This window comes from Abrus precatorius, unplaced genomic scaffold, assembly GCF_003935025.1.
Source record: "Abrus precatorius isolate BTA unplaced genomic scaffold, Abrus_2018 Scaffold4, whole genome shotgun sequence".
NCBI lineage: Eukaryota > Viridiplantae > Streptophyta > Magnoliopsida > Fabales > Fabaceae > Abrus > Abrus precatorius.
In genome coordinates this window covers 21,190,050-21,211,998 of record NW_020874384.1, presented here as the reverse complement: position 1 = coordinate 21,211,998, position 21,949 = coordinate 21,190,050, and the positions used below count along the sequence as shown (strand labels likewise).

The window sequence follows — 21,949 nt, the reverse complement described above, 5'->3', positions numbered from 1 at the left end:
TTCTTTTTTTTTTTTTTTTTGTTTTGTTTACTTTGACCTCCCATATCCAAAACAATCTAGCATCCCCAGAGATTAAGGAGGGATTAAAGAACAAATAATTAATCATTAAATGCCTAATTTGTAATATATTAAAATTAGTTATTGTCTACTATAACGGGTCATTTTAAGGTTGGCCCCCATATGGACTTTTTAAAATTCACTTGCAAAACAACACTTGCTTCAAAGGCCAACTTTATAAACAAGTACCTGTAAATTTGCATGGATATTTTGTCCTTCAAGTAAAAATAAAAATAAAAATGAAAATAGAGTAACAAAAAGAAACACTATTTTATAATGTTATAGATTTGTCTCCTTAAAAAGAATTATAAAAACAAGATAAATTATACTTTCTCAAAAGTTGGTGCTTGTATAGTTTTTTTTTTTTTTTTAATTACCGTTCTAGTGTTACTTCTGAAGGAAAAAAAAAAAAAACAATTTAGGGTAAGTATCAGAAACACAACTCATTAAAAGGTATAAAATAATAATCTCAAAAGAAAAAAAGGCATCTCAGATTTTGCAAGTGATAACAAAATATATTAAACAAAAAATAAGGTGAGATAATAGACAAGAAATCGAAGGAAAGAAAGAGATTTACGAACTTCAGATGCTATGAAATATGACAGAAAAAAACATCAAGGTTGTTTTGTTTTATATGATAAGAAAAAGTACTTTGACTCACTTTAAATATCTCTTCAATATTAATTTCATTATAATCATATTTTGGAAAAGAATCATTATAAGAAAATCATTGTGACACTGCGTCATAAAATGCATAATTTCGTATCCAACCTTGACGATCCTAAGTTTGAGGCTTCTTTAACTGAGTCAGAACAAATACCATAAGCAAAAGAACAAAATTGCAAGTAAAACCCACACTTGCCATGAGATATTAATTATTTCATTTCTGCATGATTCAAAAGAAGTCTTGCGTAATAAAAAGCAACTAATTATTAACCATTAGCACTGATCACGTACACACAACACAGATCTCAAATACTTAGTTACATACATAATGCAAGCACAAACAAAGGTTTTTTCCCTTTTCAGTGGCCGTGGTGGCCAGGCAATTTTTCTTTGATCTTCTCTATTATGCCCTTCTTCTCATGCTCAGTGGGGCTAGTGGTGGTTGCCGTTGGGTGGGTAGCTCCAGGAGCAGCGGTTGTGGTGGGGGTAGTGGTGGTGGCGGCGGCTGTGTGTGCATGCTCCTTCCCTCCTCCTCCTCCTGCACCTGGTATCTTCTCTTTTATTTTATCCTTCAGTCCCTTCTTTCTCCTTCCACCGTGCCCATCATCCTCAGACTATATATCAAACGTTGAAACAAAACCGATCCAATAAGTGTGATGAGACAACACATCAGACTCTATAGAAAAATATAATTTGTACATGCTAATCGATGGATTATAGAGTTTAGAAACAATCGATTTTCCGAAGGTGACGTTTGTAAATGATAGTCTAGAGGTAATATAAAATTAATTGCATGTGATTCTTTTCAAGCCAAGTCACTATTTTGGATTAATTGTTTAAAGGAAAAATTGAAAACATTTAGATATTGTTAAAACATATGCGAATATGATATAATGATACTCAAAAGAGAAAGAAAATATATAGGACAACGAAGGGTGTAAATATTCCTTAAATATCGAGTACATTTTAGGTAAAATTAAATAACAAATATATCTTTCCTTCTTTGGTCACTTTGAAAGGCGACGTAATATGTTTGAAAAAATTATTTGTTATTCTTTTTAAAAAAATTAAGAGGCAGACAATTAATTGAACTATTACTCTTTTTTTTTTTTTTTACCTTTTTTATGTGAAGCTTTTTCAGATGCATCAGATCTAAATCAATTCTAGAAAAAAGAAATTCCGACAAAACATAAATTTTATAATAAAAATATTAAAATAAATTAAAAAAATTTAAAATAAAATTCAAAATCATAAAAATCGTAAATTATTTTTACGTTTTTCCTTGGAAATTTTTTAAAATGCCCCAAAAATGTCATAGTTTACAGGAAGGTAATTCACAGGGCCATCATAATATTAATGATTGAAATAGTCATCGAGATTAGCTGACTTTAAAGCAACGGTTGAAAGATCTCAACAACTTGTGAGTTAACAAAATTCTTGAAAAATAAAAACCAGTTTTAATAAAATTGTGTAAATAGAGAAATGAAAAGAAAATGAATAAAAAGAAGTAATGATAATGATACCGAGCTAGAGCTAGAGCTGGAGGAACGACGAAGCTCTCCAGCCTCCCTCTGATGGTGCCTAGTTGGCATCTCACTCTTTCGTTCGGTTCCTATTAGATCTGCCACCGTGGTTGTGCCTGTGGTTGCACCACCACCATATGCACCAGTACCGTAGGTCCCAAACCCAGAACCTGTTGTGCCGGTGGTTGCAACATAATTAGTCCCTGCTGCAGGGGTTGCGACGCCGGTGAGGTGAACGGGTCTGCCGTGCTCGTCGGTTAACTTAACAGGGTTACCGTATTGATCGGTGAGTTGGATAGGGTTGCCATGCTGGTCTCGTAGTTGGGCTTCAGCCATTTGAATTCCTTCAACTTCAGCTTGAGTGACAGTACGTAGAACAGAGACACTGTGCGTGTAATTAAATCCCAGAAACAGTGGCGGTGGAGATGTGCATGTAACTTGGCGCCAACACGTGGCTTGAGAAGACACAAACACACGTTGCCACGTAAGAAAAATAAAGACAGCTGTCGCTTTGTAAGGTCACGTGTACATATGCTTTGTATGTTTGTTTCCCTGCGCTGCATATTCTTTTTAATGAGCTTATCCAGTGTTTTTTTAGTGATTTCTATTATTTTACGTCAAAATCTACTTTATTTTCCCCGACCTTTGGTTATCTAAAATTTAAACTTACTTCCAACGCTCTATAAAGCGCATAAAAAAGTATTTTTACTCAACTATTTAATTTCTTCATACAAATGTTTATCATCGTATAGAAAAAAAAATAAAGATTTGATGATATTTTTGTTTTAAAAAAAATTAGACAACTAAATGATAAAACTACTTTTTTACACATTTTAAAAAATATATACTATCGTGTTGCATACCTTTAAACCATTAAATATATAAGAGAAGTAATTTTCTGTTATTTTATAGGATAAATAATTTATTTTAAGCAAATTAATGAATTTTTATTTATAAAAATAAATCAAAATTAATATAAAACTTTTAATATAATATTAAATCTTGTTTATTATAAAATTATTTATTTTATAAATTAATGTTTAAATTTTGTTTTTAAATATTTAAAATCGGTTTAGAAGTTAATTAATTATTGTTTTATAAAATCAATGAACAATTAAATTTTTATTTTTTAATAATTAATGTATGGTTGATTGAATGTAGTTATCTTACCTATTTTTTATATTATTCCATGCTAATATAATAAATGAGGGATAAAAAAAAAATTTTCATAACATCAAAATATCAAATTCTATTTTTGTTACAAAATCGTAAATGCAAAAAAAATGGGAGTATAACTTATTAAAAAAAATATAAAAACCAATATCAGAAAACTAAACAATTAAACATAAATATCTTCTTCAATTTGAGGGGGAAAAACGGACGTAAGAAATAACCCCATGCTAAGTTTTGATAAAAGATTCTTGAAAAGGCTGATGAGCAGATGGATAGGCGACTTACCAAACTTTGAAATTCCCTAAAATTAGAAAGCGTCCATTGACAAATGTTCTCTGACTTCAACTAGGGATTCTCAGGGCCCATTAGCGATAGTGATGTAAATTAAAGAAACACAAACATAACGCTTTAGTCTTTAGTCACAGGTAACATTACATAATTTGCTACCGACTCCTCACCCTCCATAATGATAGAAGCATACAACCCATCAATGAAAATTATATAGACAATTAAATTTGCTACTGAAATAAAAAAATAAAACAAACTCCATTAATTTGACGGTAGGCTATCTGAATCCCTTTTTTCATTAAAAGCAAACACAACTGAATAAAGTCTATAATTCAATCTTCTACCAACAAAAAAAAAAATACTAATTTGCAAGAACATAGGCTAAAAAATCCTGGAAAGTGGGAATGGTTCGCAGATTTCGAACAACTAGAATGACTGAAACTAATAAGATAGCAATTACAACCCAAGAAGTAATAAGTACTTGGGCATGCACTTAGAAACCCCCTATTTGCCAATAGAAATGTTGACCCACTTCCACAGCAGATATATCGTATAATCTTTTTAATGTGTTGATGGAACATAATAAAACATTCATATTGTCCTGCCCTCTTAAAAGAAATTGAAATTGAAAGGGAATTATTTTAATTCAACCATCTCCTTTCCTTTTTGATTTGTCTACTTTCATTTTTGATTTTGAATACCGACTAATCACATAATATTTCCGTTTGTTCTTTTTATATTTTTCTCTTTCTTTTGTGCGATTTAGTAATAGTATAATAACCGATTTCATAAATCTATGAATCTCCCCAACCAAATCAAATAATTCATTTATCTTATTATTAATCAAAAATTTCGTATATAGCTAGAACGACCCTCACAAATTGCAAATATTAATTTGTTAAGAATTAATCGGATTGAGGACCATGCCCAGCACCAGAAACTCCGAGGGGGCGAATGACATGCATTACATATAAGCAGAATCATGGACAACAGAACATCATTTGGATATAAGAATTATATCCATGCAATAAACAAATTGACCTGTACAATACAAAAGACCCTTGGTCTCAAAACACTAATTTTTACGTCTCTATATTCATCTTATACTACTGTATGTCTTCTTTACAGAGTAACTTCAGCCCCTAATCTTGATGAAATCACAGATTAGTGTATACAGATGCTCCAAATCACAAATAGTATCTTGTCCTTGTCACAAACCTTTTGAGGATGCAGAGAAGAATAGAGGAACCTGTCATAGGTAAGGTGAAAAGAAACGCGTTAGGTACAGAAGAATTACTGAAGATTTCAAGCATGCTATAGCCTACAGCTTGGGTAGATGAAATGTTTGAAGTTCAGTTTCCGTTGCACATGACCAACCGCAAAAGAATCTTGAAGCACAATAACTTGCCAACCATTGAATGGAAAAGAAGCAATACTTTATTTCTTGATTGGAATGCATGAGATAAGCTAATTTCAAGGATGCTATTGATAAACAGGTGCATGCAACAAACGAAGATAATGCAACTAACCTCCAGACAACCAACACGCAGCTTATTCCTTGCTAGATTTTGCCCAAAAAAAACCCTTTTTTCTTGTAGGGTGATTATCTAACATGGATCTGGAACCCTTTGATCCAAACGAGAAGTGTCGCTTCAAAAAAGGTTTCCCAAAGGAGCTTCTCCCACTGGAACTCGAGCCCATCCTAGGACCTTTACCTTTAAGCCCTCGCCCTTTAAAGTGATCAAACACAACAGAATCATCATCAATATCACTGTCCACAACCCGATTCTTTGATTTCCTGCTTCTAGCCTTTAAATCCATTTCAGCTTTCAGAGCTTTTTCAGACAACTTCATAGTTTGTTTCTCACCAAAAGTGCAAACTGGGCAAGCTGGATCATACTTATTGATATCGGGTGTCATGCTCTCCAAACATTCAGCATGGTACACATGTCCACAGGTAAGGACAGCAACTATGGAAAGGTCATTATTTGCAATTATCTTTTGAGTGCTCCAAGAAGACTTATCCGCTAAAAGCTTTGAGCAAATACCACATGATTGCAAATCAACTGGTGAGGCTGAAAACCAACTACTGGATCTAGCTAATCTTTCACGGTTAAAACCAAAGGACTCGCTATCAAATGACCACCTGTCTCTGTGGGGAGTTCCCATCAGGTCAGAGAAGCCAGGTATAGACCAACCATCTGAAGATCCACCATGGGAGCGCATACCTGATTCATTGCTCCAGGAAGGAAACACGGGCCTTTCTTCAGACAAATAGAAGCTGCTGGGTGACTTAACTGCTGGGACTCGGCTATCAGAAGCTTGCCGTAATAGCCGGTGTCCAGGTGAATGGAAGGGCCACTTTAAATGGGTTGAGCTGGATGGAGGTATGTGACATTGGGATGACAGAGGAGATGCTGACAATGAAGTTGAAGGCAGTGATGGCTTTGTGGGAGATGGACAAGAAACTACTGATGATTCTGCCAAACCATTCACCTAGAAAATGATTCATAGTTGGGGAGTGTGTCAAAGAAATCACATCCAAACAACTAAGCTAACACGCGCCCACGCACACACATAAATTCTTCACTGTTATAAACCTTACCTGTTCCACACTCACATCTGTGGAGACAGTCCTTGAAAAAGATTGATCTGCAATAACCATGAATAACCATGTCAGATACTATAAAAGAACCAATTGACAGGATAATAGTTAATCACTGGATTAGTTAAATTTAAAGAGTGTTATGTATATATTTTAATTGGCCACGAAGCAAGCAATATGAAACCATCTTATTTGTACTTATTTGCTTAGCTGCCTAAATTATATTTCCAGGTTTTCTCAAAGGAAGAATTTATAAAAATTCACCTATCCCAATAACAAAAAAAAAAAAAAAAAAAAACTTGAATATCCTGCATTGAGCTGAATTCGTTGAATTCTACCTTGTTCACTCTTTAGTAACCACTTTAAGATACAAAATACATGACAAAGGAACTTTTTATTTTTCAAACTTGTTTGGTAGAACCTCCAGAAGAAATAGAAACAAATAATTTATAATAGATAACTTTCAAGATGGGATGATGGTACAGTGCTTCTTCAACCAAGTAGAGAGACCACAAATGATTGAAGAGACACCTTGATTATTTTATAGGGGAACACATCCAACTTAACTCATGTTTGATTCATCAATTGTTTTGATTGAAAAATGTTGAAATGAATCGTTCTAATTCATGTTTCAGTCTAGGTTTTTCTACTACAACAATCGCATGCAACACACCCTGTCTGTGTGGGTGGGCAGGTGGGGGATATCCTCCCAAATAAATCTACGATTGTCTCAAAAACAGGGTGTCTTAATCTCACTAGCTGGAATTCAGTAACTAAATTTTTCCTATTCAAGTTTCAAAATAAACAAATACGGCCTCTTCCATTGATCATCTTTTTTGTTTTCCATTCCTTTCTGGTTTATTATGCGCACAGTTTATCTTCAAACATTGATTAGCACTCTGAAAAATTCCAATTCCTAACAGTTCATTTCTCTTTGATTAATGATGCTATCATATTTAAAATGACAGTCTAATCCTCAAGGCTTGCTAGAGAAAAAAAGTGATAAATAAAGCTAAAACCGATGATAGTTCTGCACGTTCTGCTTTTACTTGGCAATGCTAGTTTCTCTCCTCCACTCAGACAGAATTTCGCGCTGTTACAGAATTGTCATTTTAAGTAATCATATTTGATGCTAATTTCAATTTTTCCTCGTGTCTGATGGCTGTTGACACTGAAACATATGTGAGAAGACATCATGTCTCCAAACTTAATATAGCATCATGTACTAATTCCATATCTTTCACACATCTAGGTGATTATAAGTGTACAATGAACAATGAAATAATTGATACAGAAGCAATCCTAGAAAGTCCAAGTACAATCAAAGTAGGTCCATGGTTAAAACCAGAAAGCTGATTTCACGAAAGTTACCTGAGGTTGAATTCCTCACATGCGCAGCAGTTCCTTCTGAAATTGGGGATTTGTGGCACATATTCTGTTGATAATTTTGTAACGGACTTCCGTCCTCTGATACATATGCTGATTCATTTTTATTCTCTGATCCATCATTCCTGCTAATACCATCGGAAAACCAATTTATGGAAGTATCTTCACCAGCTACACGCCCTCGATGATCCCACCGAAAGCTCCAAGTTGGGGAGCATCGAATATTCCGATGCAAAATATCACTGTTTGATCCACTTTGTATAGTTTTATCTCTTGCAGCAACACAACAAGCCGCACCCATTGTGAAGTAGCAACAGTTTTTAGCTTCTTATACTACCATAACCACCAATTGCATGAGCAAATACAAATCTACACCATTCACATGTGAACATAGCTCTCTGCCTGGAACAGAGATGAAAAAGGCACACCATCAATTACACAAATCAATAATATGACAGTCAAAAGCACGATCCAAAGCATGTTATCATAGCTACTCAACCAGTATAGTCTTGCTAAAGTTAAACAAAATTCCAAATCAAAACAGCCCACGAAAAAAACGAACACAAGAGAGACCAAAAATAGGTTTAGAATCAAAAGTGATTTGAGAAAAAGTGTAAGGACAATCAGTCTTTTCTAATTTCAAGGGGACACCAAACTGACCCACTTAAAGACAGAAAAGAACTTCTTAAGCGATCCAAACCAATAGAACATTGATAGTGATGAACACACAAAAACACAAAAAATTCAAAACAGTAGAATCTGCAGAAAAGGGGAAAAGCGCCTATGGTATTATGATAATAAACAAACAACGATATCCTACTCTCATCACGGATATCAGTACCGAGTACCAACCTCAAATCCCTGGCAAGACAATAAAAAAAAACGAAAATGAAAGGAACACCCAACAATAATTGAAAAGGGTGTCGGAGATGATCCAATAAATCTGTTATACCCTTAAATAGCGAATTCAAATCTAGGACACGGAAAGTCCCAAATAGTAGAACATTCAGCTAACTCAAAAAGTCAGAAGGATCCGAAATTAATGCTGAAGAAACGGAATTCACAGTCAAAACCTGCAGAGTTTGAACAGTAACAACAATAATAATAAATATTCAAGTGATTAAGGAGGGAAAAAAACTAATAATTTTAAAATTGGATGCATAAACACGGTTTTGGTAGATATGGTGTGGTGATAGCAAAATGAATACATCTTATGGCTACGACGCCGACGCTCCCGTACCTGTTAATCAAACCAAGTGCCACGGCTTCATCTAGAGAGAGAGAGAGAGAGAGAGAACGGAAAGCAGAGTAACGTTTCAGATGACTTCTTTTACGCCGTTAAGACCCTCCTCCCTCTTCAGTAGCGGTGTCCACTTCAGTTCTCAAATACTAAAACAAAGAATGCTCAACAATTTTGTTTAACAACTTCTCAAAAAACTTAAATAAAAAATTACTGTTGTGTTTTATTTATTAATTGTAATTAATTTATATAATTTTATAACAATTTTGGTATAATAATATTACGAGGTTAACTTTGTGCTTGCCTTCGGAATTTTCTCATCCATATGCATATGTTTCTTTTTCCTTTTTCATAACCTTTGCATATATTCTTTGAATTTTGTGCTGACTACTCTTTCTTTTTAAAGATTTTTTCAAGTTTTAAAGGTTACAAATTTGTAATTTCAATTTATGAGATTTAGTTTTATAAAAAAATTTAAATAAATATTCTGTTAATTTTTTTAAGTTCATTTAATTATATAATTTATTATAAATTTAAAATCATAATGCTGCAATCTTCCTCTATCTTGTTGAAGTTTAGTAAAATTATTATGAATGATAATTTTTTAAATATTTAACATAATTATATTTATTGAGTATATATTATTATATTTATGTTATTACATTAAATTTAATTATTAAATAATAATATAAAATTAAATTATTTATTTACCTTTTAGGATAGAAATTAAGATTACATTATTAATTACGTGATTAATATCTTTTTTAATTCTTAAAAGATTAATTATGAAAAAAAAAGAAAAAGTATCTATAAAAGATACTCAATCTATTGTAATATTTTTGTAATCTAAAATAAAACCTAATATAAATCCAGTTCAATTAGTTTTAACGTTAAATAATCAAATTAAATTAAGTTATTATTATTTTGATCCAAATTAAGTTATTATTTAAGTTACCTGTAAAAAGTTCTACACGGGATTTTTAAACTACATCGCAAGAACTAAAAATCAAAAGCCTCCTATTTTCCGGGGCTCCTCTAAGCAATCTCCTAAATTATTTTTAGGTTCTCTGTTGCACCTAAATTCTATTTTAATCATCATTTTAAAAAAAATCTCTCTGTTAAGTTTCATGCTTAATTTGCATTTACACATTTTAGGTTTAGCCTTGATTTTTTAAAACTATTTTTTTGCTGAAATAAAAACTAGTAATTTTTTTGTGCATTTCATCTATATTATTAAATTAAATTAAATATTTTAATAAATGATTAAAAATATATTGTATGATTATTTTTAAATTTAATAAATTTTGTTAATTTAAAAAGGAGTTAATATTATGATTAATAATAATAAATATTCTACTAAATTAAATAAAAATAAGCAAAGAGAAAATTTTAAAATATTAAAAAAACTCAAATTAATATTTGATTAAAAATAAATAATTTTTAATATAAAAAACACTTAAAATTATGAAGAAAAAAACTTATAAAAACATTATTGTTTAAAAATTTTAAAAAATAATAGTCAAAATTATATGGAAAAATTGACAAATTATTTGTTAACTGTAAATTTGGAATGGACCTTTTGGTTTAATGGGTGCCTACTCCAGAGTTTTACACTTTTACCTCTACAAAAATTACCATAATAATTAAGCTAAGCATAATTATATATAAGTGTTTAGAATAGTGAATAATGAGATAGATATATTTGCCTGGAAGGTTCCCTCATACACAGTGCTGTGTAGTGAAAAAAAAAATTACGATTCATACTTTATATATAAAAGACTGGGATGAAAATTTAATACCCAACACAATCCCCAAATATCATATCAAGCATATTTAAAATTAAATGGTATGTTATTGCACCCAAATAAATAAATGAGACATCAATATAAATGTTAAAAATCATAAGAAAAAAAGTTTGAAATTTTAAAATATATTTAATATTTCATGTAATACAAATAAGCTCGAAAGAATTGTAAATTGAAATTAAAGTTTCGTGTAAACTAATACAAAATGTAGAACTGTGTTCTGCATTGAGTATGTGTTTCTGGTGAAAGTGTGGAATTTTGGTGGGGCAAAAGGTTTGAGGCAACACTGTCTTGTGCAGTACTCGGAGTGGGGTGTACGCATTCCCTGCTTTTCACATTAATTAAACCTAATATTTAGAGAAGAGATTCTTAACAAAAGTTCTTATTCTCTTTAATAATTCCTTTCTTCTTATTTTTTGATTCCCTTTTATCGCTTTAAAATAAATAATCTCATGTTTTAGTTCATTAAAATGTCAATGTGATAATTAGATCATAATGCACCCCATGTCTGTGATCCTTTTCCTAATTCACCTTTTTTATTTTCTTTCATGCAAAAATTAAATGAGAAACCATGAGGTAAGCTAAGTATAATTTTGTGTATATTTATAAGTAGGTGGATTTTTGTTGGATGGTCCCATGTCAAACAAGATACCAACCATTTTAATTATAGCTATTTTCGTTTACGGATTGATAATGATAGAGAAAAACAATCTGAATATCAATAAATCAACTAATCGCAGATTGCATCTTCCTTTGAGTCAAAAGCCAAGTCAATTTGAAAAATCATATATATGCTCTACCAGTTAGATTTTAACTCAATTATATTATTCAAAACAAGTATAATATTTACTCGTTGAATGAATTTGAATCCAAATTTGTCTAATTACCTGCACAAAATTTTTTATATAAATATTTATGTATCTACGTATTTTATATTCGTACATATATATTAATATATTTTGTTTTAAATAAAATAAGTTTGACCATGCTTATTACAATTTTGATCATCCATCCTTAAACATTCACCGGAGAAATCATCCCATATTTCTCTTTAAATATAAAAGATTACAAAATGTTCAATATTTTATTATTTTAATATACTCAATTTAAATTTAGTTGAATATAAATTTTTTTATATTTACAAAGTATGTGGGAGTTTGTTAGAGATCCCACACGCTGAACAGGTACAATAAATAAGAGGGAGATTTTTAATGTGACTGTGAGAGACAAATTTTAATTATTAAATCTAATAATAAATATGGATAATATTAAAATATTAAAATTATGTGATATTTTAAAATAATCATCTGACTATTCAATAAATGTTTTTTAAGGCGCATCACTTTTTTTAACACTAAATTCGACAAGAAAATAAGTATTGAAAAAAATTTAGATATACAAAAATGATTAATAAAATATTAAAAAAATATTAACAACAAATTATTTATATATCCACGTGTCCCGTCTGTTTCACTCGTTGCCGAAAAATGAAGGTTATAAATGACTATTCACCCCTATTGGGTCACAGTCAAGCGTCAACGGTTAGGGGCGTTGTCGTGCAGTGGTGAGAGACGCCAAGTATTAATCCATCCTATAATTAGGTTTTAATTCCATTAATTAACTGCAAAAGTTAAGACTTCAGAATTGTTAATAAATTCACAACCCAATTTCAATTCTATTTTAAATTCATCGATCTATTGCCATTAAGATAGAAGCAACTACAAGATCCTGCTAGATTGTAGTTAGCATTGAACATCAACCACAGTTTTGTCTAATCGTGTTTCAAATACGGTATTAATATCAAGTATTAACTTTTATAAAATTACACTTATATAACAATCCAGGTTTGATTTTTTAAGTCATTAGAAACGAAATCTTACAATAATTCATAAAATAGGGTTAAAGCTCTTGCTGCTGTCACTCTCCACCTTACTTGATCCATCATTTCGGGTTCCTAAATACTTAGGCAGAGCTTCATATAGTTGAAACATGATGGCCCGCGTGATGTTTTGTGTTTAAAACCAACAGATGTTAGAAAATATCGTACATAAAACTTAAATGAGACTTTGCGGAACAGATCCAGAGAGAGATTTAAAATCGATTAAATAAGATAAACATTTACAATAGTCACAATATGTAAAACCTAAATATTCGTAAAGATGCAACTAATAATGGTAAAAGAGGAGATAAAGAAGTGCGAGTGTCTCCATCGAATGTCTCATATTCTTATGAATTGACGTAATATGTCAGTAAAATCATATCTCGCTCGTGCATTCAAACTAATACAAAAATATACATTTCCTAAGTAGACATAATTTGAAGACAGAAAATTCAAGTTATTAACTTTTTTTTTTCAATATTATATATATATTGTCTTAGACAAACTAATCTAAAACTGATTTTTATGGGGCCTCGGGAATAAAAGATTTCAAGAAAAAGCAAAAGAACTTGGAAGCCTCAGCCATTTATGCTGTGTTGTACACAGGCCTAAATGTTCTTGGACCATAAAAAATTCAAAATATTCACACCTTAAGCTACCTTTCAAGATTATTGGTGATGGTTGCCCAATTTCACAAGGAGATTGTCGGTAACAAATTAAATGGGATGAAGATCTCATGATATACACACAATTTAATCATAGTACAACGGTTAGATTTACAAAAATCCTTTTTATTGACGATGTGCGTGTGCATTAATTACTTCATACATATAAAATTAAAATACAGATAATAAGGCTAGAATCTGATATCCATTCATGATTATTCTTGCTTTTATGTAAAACAGTACCGAGTACACACACATATAAGAAGACATAGAGAAGCACGTACTATTCTAAAATATACGGTTTTATATAAATACGGCGAAATCATTCGTTTCAGAACTTGAGAAGTATTTCTTTATTATTTATATGTGTAATATATTAAGATAACATATAATATCTTTGGTATTTATTCCGATACTACATTTCCCGGTAGCTGCCAACAGTATAATGATATATTGTAATTAACATCAATTCAGTTGGGTATGAGCTTGAAAGGAGGCTTAGATAGAACGGGTGATGGATCGTATTTTCCATAATCTTTTGTGTTAGCCCTTAGAAGCCTCTCGTGCATGATGGTTAGATCTTTCACATTCAGTGGCTTCCCTTGTGTTCCCTAGCGAATTAAGTGTAAGAGGATATATTAGTAAAAAGACTTTAAAAATGTGAAATACGGGAAAGCTAGAGAAATTGAAAATGAAAATTTGATAGCGGCTTTCAGTTTCATGTTGTTAACCCAAAAATAAACAAAAAAAAAAAAAAAGGAGTAAAGAAATTGATAAGAATGATTTTATGTTTCACGAGTTCCATCAAATAGATGTAGTTAGCTCATGAGTCATGCGCTATATATGTTGTTAGGTACAAGGCTTCAAAAAATAGAGAGAAAAGCAAGGGGAAATGCAGTAGTAGAGTTAGATACTTATAGTTAATAGATTTATTCATGTTATTTTTTCTTTTCTTTTCAATGTTCATTGTAGTAGGGTGGTGAGGATAACTAGTTCTTACAGCATGTACGTATATACTAGCTTGGACCTTAAATTATTTCTGAAAAGGAAATGAGGCTAAAATATAAATGATGTTCACTTACCTCCTTTAGGATTGAATCCACATCTTCTGCCAAGTTATTGATTAGCTTTGATCGTGGACCTGCTAATTCATCAAACACTCGCAAGGTTATTTTCTTCTTTTTCAATTGTCTAACAAATTCAGGGCTTATATATACTATATCTATATTTGAATAACAATGCAATGCACGTTCATGCCAATCTCTATTCTGTGCACTAAAGCTTGATCAATTTTAATTTAGTCATGATGGTACAATGTGAGTAGGGTTGACACTAAAAGTGGAACAAAGACCCACCTGCAATAGAAGTTGGTAAAAGTGATCCAGAAATGAGGAGGAAGAGAAGGGTGAACATCTTGAGAAGCATGAGAGCCATGACGTGCGAGACTTAATGGGTATGTTCTGTGTTTGCTTTCAGAAAATGATCAATGGAATTGCCAAAATGATGTTTCCTATCAATTCTGCAGGGAACAATAAATTCCCCTCTAGTAGAAGCCCAGAAGGAAAAAGTGAACTTGACAATTTCATTGTAAAGAGAAAACACGCTTTTATGTTCTTAGTTATAAATTTGAACCGAAAAGGTAAAGGGAGACAATTTCCTTTTGTTGGGGCACTAGTGGAATGACATATACTAAATAGGATAATAGTTGAAAATTGACCTTAGTGGAAGTTAATGTTTAATCCCTGAACTTGTTATATATGACAAATAAAATTTTCTAACATACAAAGGGACTGCATGCGCACAGGAAAATTAATAGAAAGCATAAGATTAAGGAGATATCAATCTATTGGTTCTACTCAAAAGAATTATATTAGGTTGGCATAAAATAATATTTGTGGATAACAAAGTGCTCCCAATTATCTTTGATGAAAAGGACAAAGCACCAAATACCAAATGAAAAGACATGGGTGGAGAATAAGGAGAAGCACTGTACGATTTAAATACTCTTATCGTCAAATTCTTTTTCTTAAAAGTTGTTTTAACATGTTCATGGGCACCCTTAATTCAAGCATTATCTTCTCCACCCCTCTTTGGACAAAATAATTGATCAGCTCATAAGGACTTTTGTCGTGCTTAGCGCTTAAATTTTGGATAAAAAATCGTGCAAGACTTGCATGTGAGGCATCCATGAAATAATCGAAGATGAGAGGATGAAAAGTAAACTAGTTAAACCTAATGAACATCTATTTACATAGTAAGTATTGCTATGTCAAGGACTAGCTTGGTTTAGAGTTTAAAAGAAATAATTTTGGTGGAATTAATTTGTGTTTAGATATGATATTTAAATGTAAATTGGAAATAATTAATTTTGTTAAATAAGATAAAATAAAATTATTTTTAAATGAAAATTAGTGATCAAAATTAGCCATGCGAATTAATAGGGATGAAATGAGAATTTCACGTCTCGATTTAAATGGTAAAAGTTCAGTTGCGTTGAGATGTCTATTTTACCCAAATTTACAATCACGAACGCTGTTTAATTTTGTCCAATAAAGATTTAGTTGCTTCAAACCTCAATCCAAACAGGGAAGTACATGCTTAACTATAACTAGGTCAACTTGTTTGCTTTTTAAGAATTTTTTTATGCCGTTCGTTACCACAAAGTTGTTTCTCATTTTAAATGGTGAACTTTAACTACGAAAAAGGAAGTCGTAGAAATTCAACGATGAAATGATTATGGAACAGTTTCTTAAGATAGCCTACCTTCGCTACAAAATGTTTACAAATTAGTGTTTTCTTAGAAAGTAAACCGAATAGTTATGTTCCTATGCGTATTTTATTTTTGTTAATTCTATTTATATCTCTCTTGAAAGATAAAAAAACAGCAACAACAACACGAACAACGATTTCTCTTACAAGCTTAGCAACCCAATCTCTGTTTCCCTCTTAGCCTTCACAATCTCAATCTTTCAGTTAACATTTGACTTCACTGAAACAACGAGTTGAAATATAAATACAAATTGTTACTGTTTATAACAACGCATGTCTTGGAATAAACTGCAAGTATTAATTGGTAATGTTTTGTCAGTTTCTAATTAAGATTAAATTAGCTTTAGATGCTTTAATCATTTAAAAATGAAATTTGAATTCTCTGAAATAACGAGTTTAAACTGGGCCAGGCACCAAATGAAGGCCCAACATGAAAAGAACGTTGAAGGGGATATGCATGTAATTAATTGAAGAGTTTACTTATTTATACAACATTTTTCTATAATACTTTCCGTAATATTATGTGTAAACTTATTTAGACTGCAATTTGTTTATGATGTTGAGGAGTGTATGATCTGTTGGTACACATTATCTGCAAACTTAACCTAACCATGAGATCACCACTTAAGCATGAACAGAGCATTCTCTGTTCTTTATCTATATATTTACTAAAATACATGCATTCTCATTTCATTAATTTCCAATTTTATCAAGCAGCATATAAGTGAACAGGCATGGCTAGGTTCCTTAAGCGTTTTCAAGTATTTGCAACTTTCTTGGCTATCATTCTCCTTGTAACTTCGGGCAAGTCACATTAAACCACTTATTATCACATGTTATTTAGAGATGTGGTGTGTGGTCATTTATCAAATTAATAACCATGATTAGTAAATTTTTCCGTGTAATGTAAATGTAAAAGTATACATTTGATAATGGTGTGTAAATGTAAACGTAAATATATATACTGTTTATTTTATTAATGTGGTAAGTTATCCTTTTGGGCAGCTTCGGAAAGGAAGGAATCGAGAGAGAAATGTTGGCGCAACAGCAAAAAGTGGCCCCATGGAAGATGCTTCCATTCTTCAGTTTGTAGTCATTATTGCAAGACCTCAGAAAATGCAATCTCAGGACAATGTGGTTTCTTGTTCAAGAAATGCAAATGCAAATTCTGCGATGACCCGCTTTGAATCAATCACATTAGTGCTCAATAAAATCGAATCTCGATTCTGTTTAGGGGATTAGAATCTACTTTTTAAGTAATTTAGTTTCATGAATAAAATAGTTCAACAATAACCAGTGGATTTGGCGTTCATGTGTGTGATTACTGCATTCGCATAATATATAAACTTGTATTGTTTGCCTAAAATCAAAATTATAAGTAATGATAGTCATAAATCGTTTTTCTTTGCATTTAAGGAAAGCCTCATTCTCCTTACTTCTAATGACAAATAATCATCCATTAATCATGATTAATCACTTTCTCATTTTTTTTTCCCAAAAAAATCACATGAATTTATACGCAATTACTTAAGGATGACATAGTGAAACGATATATGAAATAATTAAATTGAATTTTTTAGTAAAAAACTAAATAAAAAATATCTTCGTGCATACGATATATCAATAATGAAATTTATACATTAATAATGTATTTTTATTCTTTTATTTTTTTATTACCTGACATTATATATATATATTTTTTACTTTATTTCTGATTTTTTTAAGTCTCTTTTCAATCATGTAGCTAAAAATGAGATACGTGAATAACATATACATATATTAATTATTATCTTTATTTTTATCTATTTTATATATTATCTTTCTCTTTCCTCCACTTATTTAGTAAGTGTGACATAACCTTTTTCATACACATATACACACATATTATTTAAATATTTTTAAAAATTATAAAATATGTAATATGATAAAATTAAATTAAAATCTTCTATTGATTCCCTTCTTTCTCCTGCTAATGAATTTTGACACGTCATAATGTTGGATTTTCTAATCACATGGTATAATTATCAACGATAAGATACAAGATCATTGTATGTTTTATAAACAATATGATTCGGATCCAATGAGAAAATATGTACATGGCTTAAGAAATTGATTCATCTCAGTTTCTCAAGAGAAAAAGAAAAGTAAACTACTGTTTGCGTAACAAATTGAAGAATGTAGATGCTGCATGATGAAAAATAGTTACAAACTTGTTAATAAGACATTTTTTTAATTAAATTAGCTCAATTATAAAATAGTCTAATTAAATATCCATCAATTGATCCTTTAGTATAACTAAATAAATAATAAATATTAATAATTCATAACATTTTAAATGATTAGCCAATGTTAATTTATAAAATTAAATCGACAATTACAATACTTAAAATAATACAACACATAAGATTTAGAATTTGTAAGATATTTATCGAGGAATATTATATTTGAAAAGAAAATTATATTTTTAGAATATTTTTTTGTGTTTTTCTTGAAAACAAAAGAAAAAGAAAAAGAAAAAGGAGTAATTAGACGAGTGAAGAAATGTGATAAAATAAATAAAGTTATTATTATAGAAATTTGAGATAGAAAAATGCCATAAAATATGCATGAAAATTGAAGATTGTAGGTGGAGTTGTTGAGCATGGAAGTGACAACCATGTCGGAGGCTCTGCAACTTCACGCCCAACTTCTTAAACTGGGAAGACGACACAAAGACGCCTCGCGTAACCTCTCCAACCTCTTCACTTTCGCCGCTCTTTCCCCCGCCGGCGACCTCAGCTACGCTCGTCTTCTTCTCAACTCTATTCCCACTCTCAACTCTTACTACTACAACACGCTCCTTCGTGCCTATTCCCACAGCCCCCACCCTACCCATCACTTCCACGCGCTCTCCCTCTTCCTCTCCATGCTCCACCACCTTCCTCTACCCGACAACTTCACCTTCCCCTTCATACTCAAGTGTTGCACGCGCTTGAAACTCACCCCTTATGGAAAACAGCTTCACGCTTTCATCGTCAAGATGGGTTTCGGGTCAGATCTTTATATCCAGAACGCTTTGATCCATATGTACTCTGAGTTTGGTCATTTGGGTGCTGCACGTGCTCTGTTTGATAGAATGCCTCATAGAGACGTGGTTTCTTGGACTTCCTTGATTGACGGGCTTGTTAATCATGATCGCCCTGTTGAGGCAATTCAGCTTTTTGAACGAATGTTGGAAGCTGGTGTAGAGGTGAATGAGGCTACCGTGGTGTCTGTTTTAAGAGCATGTGCTGATTCGGGAGCGTTGAGTATGGGGAGGAAAGTGCATTGGATTGTGAAGGAGAGGGGAATTTGTGCCAATTCCAATGTTAGCACCGCTCTTGTTGATATGTATGCCAAGAGTGGGTGTATAGAGAGTGCAAGGAAGGTTTTTGATGATGCTGTTGACAAAGATGTTTTTGTTTGGACAGCAATGATTTCTGGCCTTGCTAGCCACGGGCAATGCAAGGAAGCTATGGACTTGTTTGTTCACATGGAAAAATCTGAAGTAAAACCTGATGAGAAAACTGTGACCGCGATTTTATCCGCTTGTAGGAATGCTGGCCTGCTCCATGATGGTTATGTGTTTTTTAGTAATGTACAAAAACGTTATGGAATAAAACCTACAATTCAACATTTTGGTTGCTTAGTGGACCTCCTTGCTAGAGCAGGGCGTTTGAAAGAAGCTGAAGATTTCGTTAATACAATGCCCGTTGAACCCGATGCAGTCCTTTGGAGGACACTAATATGGGCCTGTAAAGTTCATAGGGATGCTGAGAGGGCTGAGCGATTGATGAAGCACCTTGAGGTAAAAGAGATGAATGCAGATGATAGTGGTAGTTACATACTCGCTAGCAATGTTTATGCATCGGTGGGGAAGTGGGGTAGCAAGGCAGAGGTGAGGGGGTTGATGAATAAAAAGGGACTAGTAAAGCCACCGGGGTCTAGTAGAATTGAAGTTGATGGTGGTGTGCATGAATTTGTGATGGGAGATTACCATCACCCTGAGGCAGAGAAAATATTTGTCAAATTGGATCACATGGTGGATAAACTAAGAAAAGAAGGGTATAGTCCGAAAGTATCAGAGGTCTTGCTCGAGATAGATGATGAGGAAAAGGCTGTTCAGTTGCTTCACCATAGTGAGAAGCTAGCTCTTGCTTATGGACTAATCAGGACAAATCAAGGGTCTACAATCCGGATTGTGAAGAACCTGAGGTCTTGTGAGGACTGTCACGAGTTTATGAAACTAATCTCTAAGTTATACCAAAGAGATATCATAGTGAGAGACAGAATACGTTTCCATCATTTCATTAATGGAGACTGCTCTTGTAAGGATCATTGGTAGCACGAGAATTGGCCTTGGATTGAATTTGGTGGCTTAAAAAGGAAAACTTGTGGGGTAATTCACATGAGCATTTAATTTTGATGCCTCATTTGGCCTTTGACAGAATGCAATGCCAAGGAATTTTCGATAGTTGCATGGTCATGATTGAAGATTTTAAAACGAAGCATATGAAAGAAGGGCCTGTTCTGATCAAAATATCAATAAACAGGAAATGTTGTTATCAATTAGTTCATAATATTTTATAGTAAGCACTCCAAATACGATATACTTCAATTCATAATCCATAATAAGTGTGCATGTTAAGAGTATGTTAGTCATTTAATACATAGATTGGCTCTTCTATTCGGTTATGCATAACAAAACTAATTCAGAAAAGAATATGAGGAACCGCATTCATTCTTTGGAAGTTAATTGGTCAGGTATTGTTCCGGTTTGCAGGTACGTGGTAAAGATGTGTGAGTGCGAGTATCAGTACTTAGTGTTTACATTTATGTAATTTTGTGTATAACATTCATTTGTTTAGTTGAAGATATTGATGATACTCGAACGTAAAAGAAATATTGATATTCCCTCCATTTTTTTCTGTCTATTAGAAAGATAACACAGATTAAGAAATTTAATTAATATCCTTATTTATGTCAAATTGTTGTTAACTTTAGTACAACACTCATAATGTAAAATATTTAGGAATTGGGTAGAAACAGAGGCATAAATGAAAGACTAATTAGACTAAATTATCTTTAACTTCATTATTTTATTTTATTATTTTAAATATATCATGACAGTAATTTTTTTATTTCTCGTCCCTCTTTCTTAAAAACCGGATAAGGTGTCTTTTTTCTTTCCTTCCTCTCAATCAACAATGTCTTAAAGTGTTTAACCTTAGTTTCGAGATAAGTATTGGTAAATTAATAAAAAAGAAATTAAAATTTCAAAATACTAATCCAAATCCATTGTGAAATATTTTATTTGTATTTATATGCCCAGTTTTGAAAGAAAATTTTGCTGTTGTTTATATTTTCATTTAAAAATTTAATATTTAATTAATTATAATTAAAACACCTTGTTCAAGAGTGGATCGAAATTAAACTCTTTGATGCTTATTGGACTCTTCTTCCTGCTGAGCCATGGAAGATAACGAAAAGAATACGAAGCTTCGTGCTGTACCAGGACTCCTTTCTGATTCTATTGGTGGTTTATATATATTGTATTGTCTGGATTAAATGCTTTACGATATATTGTTTTGGTCTATGGCGTCACATAACTATGAACTTAATGTATCTTACAAACAATCAAAATCTCTTGGCTGATGCCACTAACTTTTCTTCGTTGCCCTAATGATTGGTTTTAAAGTTAATGCTTGAACAGATAATTTATCTGGCAGGTATCGATGTTTGTTCTTTTTGCTATTTATCTAAATACATTAAAATTTTCTTTACCATAAAAAAATGCAGTGAGCATTGTCTAACTGGTTAGACAAATATCAATTAAGATTGATTAAAATCAATTAGAATGATAAGTCAGTAATTA

At 31.9% G+C, this 21,949-nt stretch overlaps 4 protein-coding genes across 5 annotated transcripts; 1 reads left to right on the top strand and 3 right to left on the bottom strand.

Moving 5' to 3' along the window:
- Positions 1 to 1,082: 1,082 nt before the first annotated feature.
- Positions 1,083 to 2,582, bottom strand: LOC113865963 (late embryogenesis abundant protein-like). The gene is made up of 2 exons (XM_027500798.1): positions 2,247 to 2,582; positions 1,083 to 1,337 (listed from the first exon to the last, which is right to left on the bottom strand). Exons 1-2 carry the CDS (start codon positions 2,580 to 2,582, stop codon positions 1,083 to 1,085), a joined length of 591 nt encoding a protein of 196 aa, XP_027356599.1.
- Positions 2,583 to 4,656: 2,074 nt separating this feature from the next.
- LOC113865080 lies at positions 4,657 to 9,109 on the bottom strand. Of its 2 annotated transcripts, XM_027499445.1 has the most exons (6): positions 8,939 to 9,109; positions 8,651 to 8,771; positions 7,684 to 8,100; positions 6,313 to 6,359; positions 5,237 to 6,203; positions 4,658 to 4,956 (listed from the first exon to the last, which is right to left on the bottom strand). In XM_027499445.1, the coding sequence occupies exons 3-5, from the start codon at positions 7,997 to 7,999 to the stop codon at positions 5,259 to 5,261; spliced, it is 1,308 nt and encodes a 435-aa protein (XP_027355246.1). In that variant the 5' UTR covers positions 8,000 to 8,100; positions 8,651 to 8,771; positions 8,939 to 9,109; the 3' UTR covers positions 4,658 to 4,956; positions 5,237 to 5,258. The 2 variants fall into 2 exon arrangements, with proteins under 2 accessions (XP_027355245.1, XP_027355246.1); XM_027499444.1 differs by lacking the exon at positions 8,651 to 8,771 and having other exon boundaries at positions 4,657 to 4,956.
- Positions 9,110 to 13,757: 4,648 nt separating this feature from the next.
- Positions 13,758 to 14,721, bottom strand: LOC113866352 (protein CASPARIAN STRIP INTEGRITY FACTOR 1-like). Its single transcript, XM_027501231.1, has 3 exons — positions 14,643 to 14,721; positions 14,370 to 14,431; positions 13,758 to 13,898 (listed from the first exon to the last, which is right to left on the bottom strand). Exons 1-3 carry the CDS (start codon positions 14,719 to 14,721, stop codon positions 13,758 to 13,760), a joined length of 282 nt encoding a protein of 93 aa, XP_027357032.1.
- Positions 14,722 to 18,679: 3,958 nt separating this feature from the next.
- On the top strand, positions 18,680 to 20,962 carry LOC113865591 (pentatricopeptide repeat-containing protein At4g21065-like). Its single transcript, XM_027500263.1, has one exon. The coding sequence runs from the start codon at positions 18,698 to 18,700 to the stop codon at positions 20,417 to 20,419; it is 1,722 nt and encodes a 573-aa protein (XP_027356064.1). The 5' UTR covers positions 18,680 to 18,697; the 3' UTR covers positions 20,420 to 20,962.
- Positions 20,963 to 21,949: the final 987 nt, after the last annotated feature.